The sequence below is a fragment of the Bidens hawaiensis genome, unplaced genomic scaffold, assembly GCF_021521415.1.
Source record: "Bidens hawaiensis isolate Kalapana, Puna unplaced genomic scaffold, B.hawaiensis_p1.1 tig00001461_1, whole genome shotgun sequence".
In the NCBI taxonomy this organism is placed as follows: domain Eukaryota; kingdom Viridiplantae; phylum Streptophyta; class Magnoliopsida; order Asterales; family Asteraceae; genus Bidens; species Bidens hawaiensis.
Genome location: NW_027491082.1, coordinates 2,723,022 through 2,741,853, shown reverse-complemented (window position 1 = coordinate 2,741,853; position 18,832 = coordinate 2,723,022). Strand labels below are relative to the sequence as shown.

General features: G+C 39.9%; 1 protein-coding gene across 1 annotated transcript; it reads right to left on the bottom strand.

The window, feature by feature from the left end:
• Nucleotides 1-10,281: 10,281 nt before the first annotated feature.
• LOC143577024 (uncharacterized) lies at nucleotides 10,282-11,986 on the bottom strand. Its single transcript, XM_077060976.1, has 4 exons — nucleotides 11,661-11,986; nucleotides 10,832-10,935; nucleotides 10,612-10,730; nucleotides 10,282-10,521 (listed from the first exon to the last, which is right to left on the bottom strand). The coding sequence occupies exons 1-4, from the start codon at nucleotides 11,935-11,937 to the stop codon at nucleotides 10,440-10,442; spliced, it is 582 nt and encodes a 193-aa protein (XP_076917091.1). The 5' UTR covers nucleotides 11,938-11,986; the 3' UTR covers nucleotides 10,282-10,439.
• Nucleotides 11,987-18,832: the final 6,846 nt, after the last annotated feature.

The window sequence follows — 18,832 nt, the reverse complement described above, 5'->3', positions numbered from 1 at the left end:
TCCTTGTCTAGTTTGTGTGTTCTGCTACATATGTTGGGAATTTTATAAAATCAAGTTTGTGTTGAATATTTTTTTATAATAGGCATAGTTAGTAGTAAAGAAGCTGAGTGATTTAAATGATGTTTCTGTTTTTTTTACCATATGCATGATGGTAACAGCTTTGTTTTTTGATGGTATGTTGCACGAATCTTGTACTTTGTATTTGATCGAGGCTTCTTATTAATATTTTTTTATCTTGAAGTGTGTCCTATCTTGAACTGAAGTATGTTTTGGCTACTAGTTGATTCGTAGTGGTTTACTTGAGCCATATCTTATTTTGTCTATAATCTAGTTGTCTAGTTAGTTGAACCGTGTGATTCACGTTTTTTAACTAGTAGTATTGTCAAGATTATTCTTAAAATTTATGACCGTCATGTCTGTTTTTCGCATGTGCCAATTATCTTTAATCTGATTGCAAGTCGTGTGGTTTGTATTTATTCAGATCTTTTTTGGCTGCAGCTTTCTTGTCTGATATAGCTCATGCTATTCTTATTGTTATCAGGCTTGTCTTTTGAATCTTGTGATTCAGTTTATATGTGAAGTTGTAAAAGTTTTTGATCAAATCAAAATCAGTCTTTATGTTCTTCACTTGTCTTGTGTTCAGATATGCTATCTGACTTCTTAAAAACCGTGTGGTTTTTTATCTTTCTAATCAGATATGTTTCTGATTATCTTTTGAATCATATGATTCGTGGTTCGTGAAGTCGTAAAAGTTTTTGCTTGATTCAAATTAGTCTTTAGGTTCTTTACAAATTCTCTTATGATATATTTCTTGTAAAGTTGTAAAAGTTTTTGATCAAGTCAAATTAGTCTTTAAGTTCTTCACATTTCATATCTTCAGACGTGGTTCTGAGTTCTTTAAAGTCGTGTGGATTTTATTTTCTTATCGGAAATGTTCCTGATAGTCTTGTGGAATCTTATGATTCTTCTTTCTGTTTTCTGTCTGTAGTATTTTACAGAAGGTTTGCGTATGTCTTATGACATGTCTTTGGTTTAAAAGTCTTGTGATTTTTTGTTTGGTTAGATTTTTGTCTAATATTTGTCATACAACCATATAAATTCTTTGATATTTTGAAATTTATGTGTATGACTGATCCTCTTATGTAGTGTTATTGCATATTATGGTATACTATGTGGTATTTTCTATGTCTACTCTTTTGTCAATAATGAATCTAAAATTCATTGTTGATTAAAAAATAGATTTTGGAAACCGATGTTGAAAGTTACCTAGTAAGTTCAAAGCATATGTTTTGAATTTGTATTGGTATGAAGATATTGTTTCTTTGTGCTGTGTTATTCTTGAGTCTTGATGCATTATTATGTTTTGCTATCATGAGTGTTCTTGAGTGTTCTGACAGTCATGTTTTCTCTGGTTGATTAGATACTTTTTCTATGTAGAGAAATGTATATTTTGTTTTTCAATCAGAAGTTTTCTAGCTGTAAATATGTAGTTTGATGTAGAACCATTTGATTCTCAATTTTATTGGACTAGTTCCTGAATCCTGTGATTCAGTTTTGTTTGTCAGACTGCAAGTGTAAAAGTTTTGATAAAATCAAATGAGCGTTTAAGCTCTTTACAAGTATTGATATGATACCTTTTTTTGTAAAGGTGTAAAAGTTTTTGATTCAATCAATTAGTCTTTATGTACTTTGCATGCTTTGACATTATTCATTCTTTTAGACGTGTTTCTAAAGTTTTTTAAAGAATCCTTCGCCCGTCCATTCCTTTCAAGCGCCCTTAGACTCGTTACGTTGTTCGACTGAACTCGTTGGCTCCGCGCTCTATTCGGTCGGAACCCGGTTCGTCGAGAACCTTCTCTCATAGATTCCCTTCACCAAGTCTCATCGCCAGCAATCCGCTCTTATCCCTTGGTGTCAAAGGGCGAGTTCCTTTCTTGTCTTGCCCGAGTGATTCTTTGTTGAATCAGATTCTACTTTCTGTTTGTTTAGTTGTATATGTCTGTTAGATATGTTAATTTTCTTTTGGGTGTGGATTCAAAGTCCACTATTCAAGTAGAAGTATTTTTTGCCTTATAATGTTTTATAAAAGTTTTTTCCGTTGTTCAACGAAGAAATGTTGTGGTTACTAAATTCTTGTCTTGAAAAATAGTTTTTTCAAGGAATTTGACACCAAATGTGAGGTATTTTTGATGCATGGATTGTTGGGGCGATGTTGATTTGCTCTAGAAATATTCTTTCATTCTTTTCTAACTTGATAACAAAATTTTTTTAATTATTCAAGGGTTATATGTTTTTGATCATTTTAATGCTAAGTGGTCATTTATGTCTTGGTTATGGAGAGTTTTTACCTTAGGTTTTATGATAGTTCATTCTGTTTGATTATCTAGAAGTAGTGTTAAAAAAAAAGTTGTTTTCGAAATATTGCGTTGGGACTGGTTGTTGAGCATTGTTTGATGTAGAATCATTTGATTCTACATCTGTTTTGGGGTAAGCATAATATAAATCAGTTTTGAGAAGTGAAGTATAAATATGTTTTAAGAAGTATAGCCTAGTTTTAAGAAGTGAAGCCTAGTATCTGGTTAAGCATAAAATAAATTTGTTTTAAGAAGTGAAGCCTAGTATCTGGTTAAAGTTTTGTATGTATTTTTTTGTTCCGCTTCTTCATTAGTATAATTAGGTCAGTTAAAAATGATGTTGTTTTATAAATTTTTTAAATGTAAGTTTGTTTCGGCATTTTGTTATGTTTGCTATTATAATGCTTAATATTATTTGCCTATTGAATTGAGGGGGGATGTTGAAGTATATGGATGTTTCAATTCTATTGCAAATAATATTGAAAAATCTTAAAGAGGATATTGTTCTAATATGTGTTTTGATACATATTTTGCTATAACCAACTTCTTAGTGCAAACTAAATAAATAAAATATTTAATAATTAATTAAAAGTAACTTAACAAAATTAGCCGCATTCTCAGTAAAAAAAACATCTTTAATAACAATTAAATAAAATAAGTAATCCATACCAAATTCATGAAACGGAAAAATTTATTAAATGGTTAATATAGTCTAGAAAATTTAAAAAGCAAAATTCGTTCATAATGTGATAGAAGAAAATTATTTTAAAAGTGTACATAAAACAAGTTAATCTGGTATGTAGCTATATCGGTAACAAATAAATACGTAGTATATTGGTGGAGGTTTTGTTCTAACTGGCAACACCATTTAATTTAGGTGTTAATATCGTGTTGCTCGAGGTTTGAGCCCCCTCCAAGGATAAATTTGATGTAATTTAGGTTTTCAGCCGTTAAGAAACTAGAAAATAAAGTGTTAGAGCATTCATATCATATCTCTTAAAGGTAGTGTTTTTATAATGTAAGGAGCGTTTTGGATGTTGTGAGATGAGTAGAGGGAAAATATAGTGATTTTTCTATATATTTAAAAGGTTTATGTTTGCTCTCTATAATTTTTTAATACATTTTTAAATTGGTTATAAGCGAATGAGAGAAATGATAATGATAAATGTATACAAAAGCATTATTTAATTGTAAATGTGAGAAAATGTAGTGATTTTTAGTGTAATTTTATATTTGAAAATATCGAAGGGATATTGATACTCTTATACCAATTAAGCATTAAGCATAATAATTAAAGCAAATCACTGTGAACATTAAGGTAATATTTGGTATGTGGGATTGAGAGGTGAAATGAAATGGACCATCTTGTCCATTTTATTCCTTTGTCAATTTTATTCCTTCTAAAACATCCAAAATTCATTTAATCAACCTCCTTGTTTTTTTTTTCTGTTTTATATTTTGTTCAATCTTTCACACTATATCATTTCCACCGCCCTCCTGCCACCACCTTCCACCACTACCATTGCCACCCTCTCACCACCACTACTAATGCCGCCCACCACTGCCCACCACCGCCACCTGCCACCGCACACCACCACCAACCATCGCAACCACCCATCACACTTGGCCATCACCATTGACCACCGTCACCACCACCACCAAACCACCATTACGGTCCTCGCCCACCACTTGCCACCGCTAACTACCCCCACCCATTAAGAACTATGATGAGTGTTAAGACCTAATATGGTCCACTAAGATATGTATTATATATATTATTATAACCCATTCCTGTCTTGTAATTTGCCCATTATGTTAAGGCCAACATGCCACACAAACCCGAGATTTTTGTCAGACATAGGGATGAGCTCGGGATTGTATCGGGATCAACTGGTACCGATCTTGAAAATCCCGATACCAAATATTTGAAATAGTACTGATACCAGTATTTTCGTTTCGGTACCGGTACGATGATACCGGTTTCGGTACTTCGTACAAAATTCGGGAAATACTGGTACCTATACCAAAAAACTCAATACCTAGTATTGATTCGGTACCGATGGCACCAAATCGGTACCGGTACCGAAGATGCTCATTCCTAGTCAAACATATGAACAAAATATTGTTTAAGACACATGAGCCCAAACGCGACATGAGTTTTCACGTATTGACACGAGCACGACCCGCTTAACCAATGTGTATATATATTTATTGCATATTAATACTACAACATAACCTAACTAGATAAATTTTTATTTTATTTTATGTAACATTGATTGTTTATACATTTGCCAATCTTAAAAAGGCAAATGCTTTCATGTCATTTATCAAAGGAAATGGACAAAACGCGGGGGTTTAAAAATTCTAAATTCCCTCTGACTTTTTTTAATTTCAAGGCCTCTTAATTTCATCTCTTTCCCAAATTTCCCGGCCAATTATTGGCCTTGCTTTCTAAAATCCATCATATTTACCCATATCATATGGTTTCTACCCCCAATCCTTTAATCATTCAATTGTGCTTAGCCTCGAACCACCACCAGTTTGCAATTGTTCAATCTCAGCAATCCAGCCGCTAAATTTCGTCGGCTACTACAATCGATCATGTTCCAGTCAACCTACTGTGTAAGCGTGTACACAGGTTCCACTCAATTTTATGTTAATATTTTTTTTATTTGTTTTGAAGTATTTTTTTATGGCACTAATACTGTATTTCTCATTACTCAAAGTGAACAAAACTGAAATATAGTGGCAGGTAATTGGGGACACGCCACATCGCAACCCTCTTTTGGATAGCAACCCCGATTCTAGTCATAATTGTAATCTTCTTTTCTTCATATTTTCTCTGCAAACACTGTTTATTTCTTATATTTCATTTTGTTCGAAGGTTATATTATGTTATGTTGTTTTAAAGTTAAAGCTTTGATTATGCACGCCAACTGCTCGTTGAAATGCTTCAACCAAACTGTCTTCTATTACATTTGTAATTTGCGGAGATTGTTGTTGGTTTTGATCTTTGATTATAGGCTTACAATTGCATTCCATGTCACTTTATGTCCCGATTATGGGTTTTTTTTAGTATAAAATTTTAGATTGTTAGTTTGATTTCTAGATAACCAAGCAATTTGTTTATGAAGATAGATAATGGAATTCCATGTGCGAGCTTGTCCATTGCATCACTTAGTATTATGGGGAAATATTGAGTTTGCTTGTTTGTTTTTTCTTTTTTGTTTCTTTTAGGCCCAGTGGCTGGACATATTTCACTAGCCAGCAACCATTATGGATCTTCTACTCAATCCAAGTATGTAAGTATCCATCTAACTTATTAAACCAACAAAGGTTATTATTATCTGCAATTTCTTTTTAAATGAGATATGGTTTTCTCTATTTTAGGTTTGTATAGGAGCAAGAGTGATAGACATTGACTTAATAATTACAAGTGCAACGACTAAAGGAAAAAATAGAGGAGTTATTAACTAGAGAAACATGTAATGCTGGAGAAAATTGAAGAAAATGAGAGATTATGAGCTTTATTGTATTGCTTTTAAATAATTTAGATATTGTATTTTATTAGATATTACATATTGTTTGGTTTGGATACTTATCTTTAGTATGTTATTTTATATTTATTATAATATAAATATAGTGTTTATAGAAAAAAATATATAGAAAATAAAATAAAAAAATAAGGTTTTTTTAAAAAATTATGGATATAATTCATATCAAAATATGTACCTACATTGTTGCAAAAATCAACAAAATTGGTAACAAAAATCATAACAAATTTCAGTAACTGGATTATCCTGGAAATTTATAGCTAAACTCATAGCTAACAATTCATAGCTAGGAAACCGTAGTTAAATTCGGTAAGTCAAAATCATAGCAAAGTTTTGTAGCTAAAAGTTCGTAGCTAAAAAAAATTGTAGCAAAATTTGGTAGTTGAAAAATTCGTAGCGAATAATTATGTAGCAAAATAGGTAGCTAATGTAGCTAAAATAGCGGCATCCTTTATTGTAGCAAAAACCGTTGCAAAATATGATTCCGTGGCTAAATCCCGTAGCAAACAAATTAGCTACGAGACTTGTAGGTACGAATATAGGTGATCAAATCGGGTTGGTCAAAGGAACCGGAACCGGTTCAGAACCGGTTCCATTAGTCAACATCACTGTTTAAACCGGTTCCATGTTCGAACCGGTTAGGGAACCGAACCGGTTCCCCAACCCTAGGACCCGGAACCGGTGGAACCGGTTCTGACCGGTTCCTAAACCGGTTCTTACACTGTAACCGGTTCCAACCGGTTACAGTGTAAAATATATTTTTTTTTTTTCGTTTTTCGTTTCCGCTGCTTGTGTAGGTGATGATTTGTGTTCTTCTGATTTCTGAAGAGGTTCATGCTACTTTTGTTGTTCACCCACAGAGCAATGGTAAACAACATATTGAACTTAATGCTATGAGTGTCAGCGTGTTTGAATTGATTAGTCTGTATCGTGTATCGTGTAATGGTGAACTTAAATCTGTATCGTGTTACATTTGTTGAGTTTGCTATGTATTATAGTCTTTTGGCTTACGCAAGTCAAATGCTGAATTATAATCAAGAACGGTGTTATACGATTCGTATTTGTATAACATGTTAAATAAAAAAAACAATTAACATAAAATTCATTTTATTTACTTTAAGAAGTTCAAAAAAAAAGGTTACATGTTTTAAAATATTCAAAAACAAACTAACAAAACATTAAACTTATAAATATAAAGTTGTGACATATTATTTCTAGAAAAGCCTTCTTGTTCGTCGTAATTATTGAGTGGCGACTTATTCATCAGAATTACTTGTAGAAACGCCTTCTTGTTCGTCGTGCACTCGAACATCAAGTGGTGTTTCGTCTTCCAGAGTGGTTACGTGTTGAACACGATCGATTGAGTCCAAGTGATCCTTCAAGCAAATGCACATCTCCACCGACTCCGAATTCAGTCTTGTTCTTCTCACCGATATTACCCTGCCACTAAGAGAAAAAGCAGATTCCGAAGCTACCGTAGAAGCTTGGGCGGTTAGTAAATCACGGGCCATGGTGGCAAGAATCGGAAACTCGGTTTCCTTTACCTTCCACCAAGCCAAAACATCAAAAGTGCCATATTCTTCTTCGGATAAACCGGTAGAGAAATCATATGCACTATACCTTCCTAGTTCGCTTGAAGGGGTGTTACCCCTTTGTTTTTTAGCCGTTACGTTGTGAACGGTGTTCATAAGGCTAATCATGGGGTCTCGTACTCTAGTAGCACTTGAACTTGATGAAGACCCCCCCGGCGTAGGCATGTGTATGTTTGACCCATATTTATTTATATAAAAGTCATACATAAATTTAAAATTCAAGTTAAAATCATTTTGTGCCTCTGTTGAAAAGTTTGGGTCAACTTCATGCATATCTAAGGCTGAAAAAATTTCGTCTGTCACACATTCAACCCCCGTAACATTTAACATTGGGTTTAAAGCGGCGGCGCAAGTAAAAATCGGTGGCAATTCAAGAAAATATTTTTTTAATTTAAACTTCATTGGTAATATGATGTTTGAAAACATTGGACTTTTATTTTCAAATTCTTTAAGATTGTTAACGATTAAAAATAACTCCGAAAGAACCAAGGGACTTGTCGGATAATACGTTCCCGATAGTTTCGTAGTTGATGTTTTAAAAACTTCAAGAAAAGTCGATAAGTCATTGATAATTTCCCATTTCTCATTTGAAAAGGGGATTGCCAAATCATTCTCGGCAAGACTAGAATGAAACATTTGTAAAGTTTCTCTTTGTTTCAAAGCACTTTGAAACATTATGCAAGTGGAATTCCATCGATAAGGTATATCCCAATTAGCTCCCAAAGCTTTTCTTCCCGTATATTTACAAAATTTTCTATAATCCATTTGTCTTTTTTTACTTTTCTTAAAAACTTCATGTAGCATTACTCTAAAATCGTTTATAACCGATGTAACCTCATCCGAAGCAAGTCCGTCTTGCACGATTAAATTAATGATATGTGCAACACACCTTGAGTGAAAAAATACACCATTGCAAATCGGCGTATATTTTAATTTTAATTTATCAACCGCCGACGTATTATTCGACGCGTTATCAAATGCAATTGAAAATATTTTATTTTCTAGTTTATAAGTTTTTATAACATAATCTAAAATTTCAAACAAATTATCTCCCGTATATGGATACTCAAAGAGTTCGAAAGCAATGGTGCGTTTCATCATTTCCCACGATGACGGGTCTACCCAATGAGCGGTGACACAAAGATAAGATTCGGGTAGACCATGTGGAGCCGACCAAACATCACTAGTTAAGTTTATTCCCGTATTTATATTTTCAAAATATGCAATTAGTACCTCTTTGGCCTTCTTCCACAATTTTAAACAATAACGTTTAAGAGTATGACGACTTACGTGAGTGTATTGTGGTTGAAGCGTATCTCGAATCATGGTGGTTAAGCGAGGGTTGTCGAAGTGGCTAAACGACAAAGCTTCTTGAATCACAAACTTCGCCATACGATCTTGACTCGATCAATTTGGTATGTAAATATTCCGCCTTCACTATCCATTTGCGTTTGTTGCGACTCGACGTTCTGTTTCAACGCCCTGCAATACGGTCTTTCGATGTGTTTCTTCAAATTTGAATTCGAAAGTGGGTTTAAATAAATCCCACAAAACTTGCACCGAGCCTTCAATGAATGGTCACTCAATTCAACCAAATCCCAATTGCACCAAATCTCTTGATTACGATTATGAGGTACAATACGAACGAAACTTGGTCCGGCGGTGGAACCTTGACCAACCGATGATTGTGAGGCAGCCATAACAACAAATATGAATATAGAAGAAGAGAAAACAAGAGATTAGAGAACTCAGAACGTTGTAATAGCGTTTTTTTGTATTTTTTTGCGTTCGGGTTTGCGTTTTGAGTGTTGTGATGAACCCATTACACCAAATACCTATTTATACTAGTAGTGGGGTGTTTGGGGAGCCAAAAAACGGCCATTTTTGACCCCAACGGTCAAAAAACGGCCATAAAACCGTTTCCCAACGGCTAGAACTACTCCAACGGCTAGAACCGGTTCCGAACCGGTTCCGGTCGAACCGGTTCCAGAACCGGTTCCGGTTCGGTTCCGGTTCCTACCCGGTCCACCTCCAAAAATGTCAAACCGGTCCCGGATCGTCGGGTTGAAACGGAACCGAACCGGTTCCTACGAAAAACGGGTAGGAACCGGTTCGGTTCCGGTTCGGTTCCAGGAACCGGTTTTGTTGTCCACCTCTAGGTACGAACCAAAACCGTAGCAAATCCGTAGCAAGATGGGTGTTTGCTACGAAATAGCTACGGATTTGACCGTAGCAAATACCTAATTTTGTTGTAGTGTAAACTGTAATCATCCATACATCCTAACATCCATGTGCTCCATGAGCAAAATGAGTGATTCCCTTTTTGTATATTGAAGTTGGATTTGGTGTTCTTGACTCCCTAAGTATGAGCCCACACGAGCACAGCCAACCAGCCCAGTTTAGGCAGCCCAACAAGTGAATTGATCGCGGGCTCCCTTGATATACTTTTGAATCGTTTAACGATCGATTATGATGAATGAACTCGAGTGCATGTACGTGTATCTTTCTGATTTCCCATCTCCATTCTCTTCAATTGGTTTTCTCTTCCCATCTCCTACGCAATGTTTATATTGAAAAATCATTTTTCCAGCAAAGGTCCTACGAAATTCATTGTAGGAAAATGACTATTTCGAAGGTTAAAAGTCAATGTTTATTTTAGTAATTTTATTTATTAAGATGTCTATTTTCGATGATTTTCTTTTTGATTTTTCTTGGCGTCATCATTTTACCCAATATACAATCAAACATGATGATACAAAAGATATCACCCCAACTGTAAAATAAGTAATAATTCAAAGATCCATACATCATCATGTTCATAGCATTACAATAGCATAGTCTTAATTTACCACCACAGCAATATAAGTGGGTTACAATCATACACTCATGTAAGTAACACAATCAACATCATACTTATTATACTTTCATTGGATCAGAAATTACGCCTTCTGCGGACGAACAATGAGAACAGGACATTTCGCGTGGTGCGCACAATAGTCGCTAATGCTTCCAAGTACAGCCCTGTAAATACATTCATATGGTGGTAATGTTTTTTGTTTATTTGAATACCTTATATATGAGGTTTTAAATAATAATTAAATATCTAAATACCTTTTAATCTGGCCTAGTCCTCTGCTGCCAACAACCAAGAGATCAATATCCATTTGCTCTACAGCTTCAACCAGTATTTCCTTTGGATTTCCCCTTAAAACCAAGTATTCTGCTTTTATCTGTTTAATTATTCAAGTGATAATCAAGAGCATGAGATGTTATAGAAGAAAAAAATGGGCCGAGTCACATGAAATAATGACGATCGATAAACATGATTAACCTTATGTTGGTCACATAATTCTGCAGCACGCGCAAGGATTTTAGCAGCACTTTCTTCCTCGGCTTTCACCACGGAGTCCCTCATCCCAGATGTTGCAAATAAAACTACATTCATCGCAAATAAGCAGTTTTAATAGTCAGTCTCAAGCATTGATTATAAAGTTAGTGAAGTTAGCACCACTATCAAGCAGTGAGTCAAACCATTAGTAACGTGAACATTACAAACCAAAGCCAAACCGTTGAAATTAAACCAACCAAACCAAATAGCTACTAACATATTGGCTTTGGTTGTAATAAATATATAACTAAAATACGATCAAAATACATAAGTGATAATATTGTGTTAGTTAAAACTCAAAAGACCAACTCTTCGTCGTTGCATTATTAAGGAAAGTCTTAATCGTATGCGAAGCCAAATTAACATAAAATTATTAAGGCTTTGATAAAATATAAAAAGCTACATAGCCTAAATTCTACGGGGTTTAGCTTTTTTTTTATTTGATAACTCTACAGAACCTTTCGTTACAGTTTGAAAATTTAGAATCTTTAATAAAATATAAAAGGCTGCATAGCCAAAAATTCTACAGTCCAGTTCGGTTTTTTAATCCATTTTAATTGTAAACCTAACCGTTTGGTAGAACACGTCCAAAGTTCTATGCCCGATTCCTTTTTTTTATATATGCTTTAACCGTAACCACTGTTAGGTACAATTTGAAGTATTTCAAGCTAACTGACCAAAACATTTTAAAAGCCTGCCATGGAACCAAACTGATAATTGATTTGAACGGTTTCAAAACCGAACCACGAAAACCCTAAACATCGCCACTTACCGGGACCAACAGGGAGAGCAGTGTAAGTCGGTTGAAAGGGCGGTTGGACATGAACCACAGTGATGTTGAAAGGGGACTCCTTGTCAACATCATAGTGCCCAAAGAGGTGGTCAAGAGCCCATTTGAGAGCATAGAAACTCCCATCACTCTCATCCACGGCTATCCATATCTTCATTGCTGTCTTCTGCTCCGTGGCATCCTCCTCATCACCCACGGTTTTCACGTCTCTCTCAGTCGCTTGCACCGCAGTCTCAACACTTCCATTTGTTGCCTCCATATCACCTTTGTAACCTTTGTTTCAGTGGTGGAAGAAATGAAAGAGGTTTATGTGTATTTATAGAGAGTTTTGGGCCTCCTTAGGTTTATGTAAACTTTTAAAAGTAATAATTATTTATTAAATGTTAAGACTTAAAGATAATGTTGTGTACAAGAATAATGCAAAACATTGTAAGTTAATGGCATACTCTATCACGTATGCATGAAAGAAATAAAGCAAACATTTTCCTTATCAACATTAAAAGAATGGTATGGACCAATAACCACTTTATATCATCTAAGCTTTCGGTAGATTTATTAAAGTTGACACGTACACTAAGTGTGGCTCGAGAGTGCCTTCTGTTTAAGTCATGTATTATATTACTGTGTGTTCAGTGATAATATAAAATTTGAGATCAAAGGCTTCCACCTAATTAACTCTATACACAAACCAACACGGAAAAAAGTTCTGTTGTAAGAAGCTCAGGTTCGAGCTCGCTTATTAATGAGCTCCATCTTATAGTTGAGTTTTATTAAATATCCATCTAAGGCTCGATCAAACTATGGTCGAGCCCAACTGCCCAAGTGAAGAAACACTAACCGGACCCCGGACAGATTACTGATAACCTGGGGGTTAGATAGATGTTTCCCACGAGGGGTTAGACCCTTGGAAGATGGTTCTTCTGATAACCTGCAAAATAGACACCGTGAGCTTGTCACTGAGAAGGGGGGGGGTTCCTCCTTGTGACCACCCTCCGGCGTGAGAATCAGACTAGATTGCTCTTTAAATATAAATGTATATTAAGAGATTGCTAGAGCAGATATCAGGTATAATATGATAATATAAGATAAGATATGATAAGATGAGATGGTCATACCATTTGTGGTATTTATAGCCGAAGGTAGGTTTCCAAGGAGGTATGGCCGGCTGCAACAGTGTTCCTGTTCCACCAACAGTAGCCTACGCACGTGCCCTGCTGGTAGTTGGTGGGTAGGTAGCGGCTGATAGCGACCAGGCCTGCTGTATACTATTCCTTTTCCACCAACTGCCGGCTACGCACGTGGTATGACAAGAGTTGGTGAGTAGGCAGCGGCTAATAGTGACATACAGTGTAGGAGCATGCTGCTCGCCATACTGTTGTCCATAAGCTGTCGTATCTTTAGTCAGATCTTTTTCCCATACCTCGTCAGGTACAGTACAGAAGATCTTCCCGTATCGTACGGACTGGCTTATTTGGGCGGGAGTATTCCCCCTCCCGCCCTTGTGCGGGATTGTTCCCGGCTTCGCTCATTCCTTCAGGTGACACTGAATGATTGAGAGCTAAGTGCCTTGTGCGTGTAGCCTTGCTGCGCGGGTGGCCTTCCCTAATGGCTTGTATCCGAGGCTGCGGGGACAGGCGGAGTCCTTCACTATTGGGAGGCATTTCCTGCGGGACCAGCTTGCGTACTGCGCGTAAGGACGTCACGTCTCTGAGTATGGTTGGTCCTGCGGATCCAGTTGGTTTCTGCGCAGACGTCCCTGTTTAAGGTGAGTCTTGCGGGTCCAACTGGGCTCTGCTGGGACCTACCTCTTCAAGTTTCATCCCAGTCCAATGTTATTCTCATGCGTGTTTAATAAAGTGAGGTGAACTTTTGGACTTAAGCAAAGGGTTTTGAAAAGGGGTTTTTAAGGTTTTCCATGGGTATTCTTCCCGCGGAAGTCCTTGTCACTTGCAGAAATTCCCGAGTTTCCTGCTTGGTCTTTGGGTATGATGCGGGTAGGTCTGTAACCTCCTCGCAAGTCAGGAGCGTTGAGTCCCACTTGTGTGGACTCTCCATGAGGTTTTGGTAGTTTTGAACATAGTGATCAATTGTGTTAAAACCACCAATTCCATCATGGAGCTTCAAACAACGTAGTTCTCGACGTTCCCGCTATGCGGGGATGTTATATCCGTTTCCGCAAGCATTGCCCAGAAGATCCTTCTTGGTTTCAATTCCCAGCGGAGCGCTAGGTATGTGAAGGGTTTTGCCTTAACACTGTACCAGCGCTCGTCTTACGGTTACTTTACTTCCAAGGTATTCCTGGCGTCAATTCCCTGCGGGTGCTAGGTATGTGAAGGGTTTTGCCTTTACACTGTACCCGCACCCGTCTTATAGTTACTTGGTTGCCGAGGAATATTTGGCTTCAATTCCCTGCGGGTGCTAGGTATGTGAAGTGTTTTGCCTTTACACTGTACCCGCATCCGTCTTACGGTTACTTGTTTGCCAAGGTTTTACTTCGATTCAATTCCCTGCGGGTGCTAGGTGCGTGAAGGGTTTTGCCTTTACACTGTACCCGCATCCGTCTTACGGTTACTTGTTTGCCAAGGTTTTACTTGGCTTCAATTCCCTGCGGGTGCTAGGTATGTGAAGGGTTTTGCCTTTACACTGTACCCGCATCCGTCTTACGGTTACTTGTTTGCCAAGGTTTTACTTGGCTTTAATTCCCTGCGGGTGCTAGGTATGTGAAGGGTTTTGCCTTTACACTGTACCCGCATCCGTCTTACGGTTACTTGTTTGCCAAGGTAAGGGGTATTTTCCCGCTTACTTTTTAATATTTTTAAATTTTGAATTTTGTAATTCGAAAGGTTGGTGGAAAGATAGGAACAGTCCAAACCTCTGAAACGTCGTGCGACGGTTTCTTCTGACTGTGTCAGGACGTGCAGGAAGTTATGGTGACGTGACATCATATGGTCATTCCAGACGCTTTTTACGGCGCGTGGGCGCGATTTTTCGGGCGCATGGCCGCGAAATTAATGGCACTCGTCCTGTCAACAGCTGTTGCCAGCTTGCCTGGTGCCACATGTCACGGTTTCATTGCACCTTCAATTTCTCTCTCCTTCGTATTAAATTCACCGCATTAATTGCGATCCCTATATAAAGGGGGAGAGGGTCCTTTGTAATTCACATCTTCACTTCTTCTCTTCATCTCTAAGGCGATTTCTGGTGAATACTCCCTTATTCAGTTGAGCATTCCTCCGAAATCGTTTCTTCTTCCTCTGCAATATGTCTTCCCACGATGCTGAAGCTGTAGCCGACGATAGGAGTACTGCTGGCGAGTGCCAGTGTGCTCTACCTGTCGATCAGTACCAGTATGTCGTCAGGAAATTCATTCTTGAGTCTCTTGAGCCTGAGTTTCCTGAACCCCACCAGACTGTGTACGATGCCCCCAGTGGCAAGATCGGGGTATATGCTGCATTCTTTGTTTATGGGAACCTTAGGTTTCCATTGACAAAGTTTGTGTACCGTGTCCTGGAGAGGCACGGTGTGCACCTGACCGAGGTGCATCCGATGGCGATTGCCAAGATCCGGCACTTCGAGTGGGTGTGCCGGATTCTGGGTATTGAGCCCTATGTGGACCGCCTGATGACCTTCTATACTTGGAGGTGCATCCAGGGGTGGTACACCCTGACGACCCGTATTAAGGGTTTGAAAAATTTGCGTGACCGAGCGCAGTCTCCGATCGTGGAAGCGGGAGTTCTTCTACATTTCTGCCCGCGCCATCCCCATTGCCATGAAGTTTAAGAAGGGGCAAGCGCTTCCGAGCCTTCACGCTTCCAACTACCAGGAGGCGGAATGGTTCGCGAAGATATCCCGGGTCCAATCTCCGGTTTACCGGTTTGCGGAGTCCGGGATGGTGATGCTGGGGATGAGCCGGGTATGGAAGGAGGCGTCTCGGTTTCCCATCCTTCTCGAATACGGTTTGAACTCTATTCCTTATGGTATGTCTTGTCTTTCTTGCTGATATGAGTTTGTCTTCTAACTGTTTCTTTTTTTTTTTTTTTTTTTTTTTAGAGGGGAACGATTTGGAGTCGCTCCTGTACCTGCGGGAAGCTGACGGTCCCGTGCGGGTGGGTACTCGTGCTCTAGACGAGAACGAGTTGCCCATCCTGGAACAAACGGCGGATCGGTTTGTGGAGGTCTATCCGCTGGGCCACGAGATCCTGAGCCAACGGCGGCCAGGTAAGGCGATACTCTATCCTCAACCCCTCAATGCTGTACCCGCTGCTGGAATTCCTGACATCCTGTCTTCTTCTGAGGAATCCGCAGATGGTCCTCCGCTGGTGCGGAAGAAGAAGGCTGCCGGCGGGAAAGGGAAGGAGAAGGTGGCCTCCACAGCTGATCCGGTGCTTCTATCTGACACCGAGTCAGATAGTGAAGAGGTGGCGGGGAACCCCGGTGGTGAGAAGACCACTGCTCCGGAGGCTACGACTGTTACCTCCGGACCTCCGGAGAACCAACGACGACGACGGTGACCGGCATCAAGAGACCGGCTCCATCGGGCTCGTCCCCGCCCGTCCATACGTTCAGGCTCAAGAAAACCCGTAAGTACAAACATCCTTATTTTTGTAGATTTCACTTTATAAATTTATTGAAACACTTATCTTCTTGTGCAGGCGTGGATGTTGACGCATTCCAGGGTGGAGCGCAGAGGAGTACCCCTCCGCCGATGACGGTAGGCTCGGTCAGCCTACCTGAGGCGACGACCCAGGCGCCTGCGCCTGCTTCCGCTGGATCAGTTGCTCACTCCCTTGAGCCGACTGTTCCAGCCGAGATGACGTCACCGCCGGTGGTAAGTGCGATTTTTACAGCATCTTTCACCGAGCCGGCGGTTACGATTGCTGCGGATTCTGCGGCAGCGACTGCGGCGGCTGCCGCCATGCCCCCGCCATCGACACCGACGGCCGGCCCATCAGGTACGCCTGGGAGTACTCGCCAATCTTTGCCACCTTCCCATCTGCCTGACCTTTTGGATGGGTTTCCTTTGGGTTCAGGTGATGGGTTCGGCGGCTATCGGCCTGTTATAGACCCTACAAGTGCGTAGGGTTCCTTTGGCCCTTTTCCACATATATTTTTTATCATCTTTTTCCTAACTGCTTTTTTGTTTTTTGCAGTGTCGGATTCCAATGAAGTGTATGTTCCGCGATGGAACATACGCCGAGGAACAACCCTTCGTACCCCTGTGGAGTGCGTGGAATGGGCTCGCCAAGCTGCTCCCCATGGTGCGTTGGGGGAAGCCATGGCTAGCTACCAGGAGGGTAGGCTAACCAATGAGCTTCGGGTTCTCCAGGCCCGGATGCAGCCGCGCGTCGAGCTGCTTTGTCGTGAAAACGACAAGTTAAAAGCAGCTCGCGCCAAGGAAATATCTCAAGCGCGGGCTCTTCGGGAGGAGAACCAACAGTTGGCCGCAGCTGCTGCAGAGAAGGAGAAGGCCTTCAAGGCCCTCGAGGTTGAGGTTCAAGCGCGACTCGAGGCCCGCTCCAAGGCTGCCCAAGCTGTTAACGAACAGCTTCGGCTGGCTAAGGAGACTGCGAGGAACGCAACCGAGAGGGCCACCAAGGCTGAAGCCGTTGCTGAGCCTTTACGCGTGGAGAATGAGGATCTCAAGGCCAAATTAGAGGCTCTCCAACGTGCTCATGATGCCTTGGCAATGGAAGATGCCAAGAAACTCCAAGAGATCCTGGACCAGAGGGGCGTGCTTGACCACACCGAGCGGAAGCTTAAGGGCGTTGAAGAGGCTGCTGCAAAGGAAGTGCTACATGCCAACCTTAACAAAAGCGAAGCCGAACGCGCCCGCACCCAAGCTCAAGCCGCCCTCCAAGAAGCTCTGGTTGCCAAGGAATGGCTTCTTCGAGAAGCGTTGACTCAGGTATGTTTAGCTTTACGTCTTCACGCTTTCCTTTGTACATAGAAAAGGTGTTTGACACTTGTATTTTCTTTGTAGGTTGTGCATCGGGTCTTCTCAGAGACTACTTACGATGATGCCATGAGCGCAGCCCTCAACGCTTCTCATGAGGATGGGGAAAGGGCCGGCTTCCTGCTTGGTCTAGGGTTCGTTGAGAAAGGCGTCCCGCCTTCCAACTTCCCTTTGTTCGATGTGGACACCGAAGCTGCATATGACCAAGCGGTGAACCAATATGCCGCCTTCCCGCATCCGGTGGTGGAGAAGGTAAAGGAAGTCGCTGCTGCTGATGATGGGCTAGCTATCCTCAAAGCTTTCCTTGAACTGCCACGCTCTACTGATGAGGCTGGTCCAAGTGGAAGTGGCCCTGAAGTCTGATCCTGAAGATCCCTTCCCACTGCTAGGATAGTTTTAGCTTGTACAGATGTATTTATTTTCTTTTCGTAGGCGGGTAGTTGCCCGGCCATTCTTGTAATAATTCGTTTGTGAAATATAAATCTTTTTGCGTATAAGATTGTTATTTCCTTCTTTGGGTTTCTTGCTTTATAAACTTATGACTTGCATACTTAGTTTAAATTAGCAATTTTCCAAGTGTTTAGAATAAGTTAACCTGTTGAACGTGGTTGATAATGGGTTAAAGTTTTGCTTCCTCTTTCGTGATTGTGCGGGTAGAACCGTCACTTGCACTTAGTAGGATGGCTAAACTTTAACATTCATCTGACCTGCGTGTAGGTTTTCCTCATCTTTTGAGGATAAGTTAACCTTTGAACGTGGTTGATAATAGGTGTGAAGTTTTGCTTCCTCTTTCGTGATTGTGCGGGTAGAACCGTCACTTGCACTTAGTAGGATGGCAAAACTTTACCCATATCTGACCTGCGTGTAGGTTTTCCTCATCCTTTGAGGATAAGTTAACCTTTGAACGTGGTTGATAATAGGTGTGAAGTTTTGCTTCCTCTTTCGTGATTGTGCGGGTAGAACCGTCACTTGCACTTAGTAGGATGGCAAAACTTTACCCATATCTGACCTGCGTGTAGGTTTTCCTCATCCTTTTAAGAATTTTGTTTTGAACCGTTCGACGCGCGGTTATCAATAGGTTAGTGCTCAGTTTCCTTTCATGATTCATGCGGATAGACCGGCACTTTCATTTAATGGGATAATTGAACTCTTCCCCTTCAACTGACCTGCGTGAAGGTTTGTCACGTTATTGGGTTTGTGC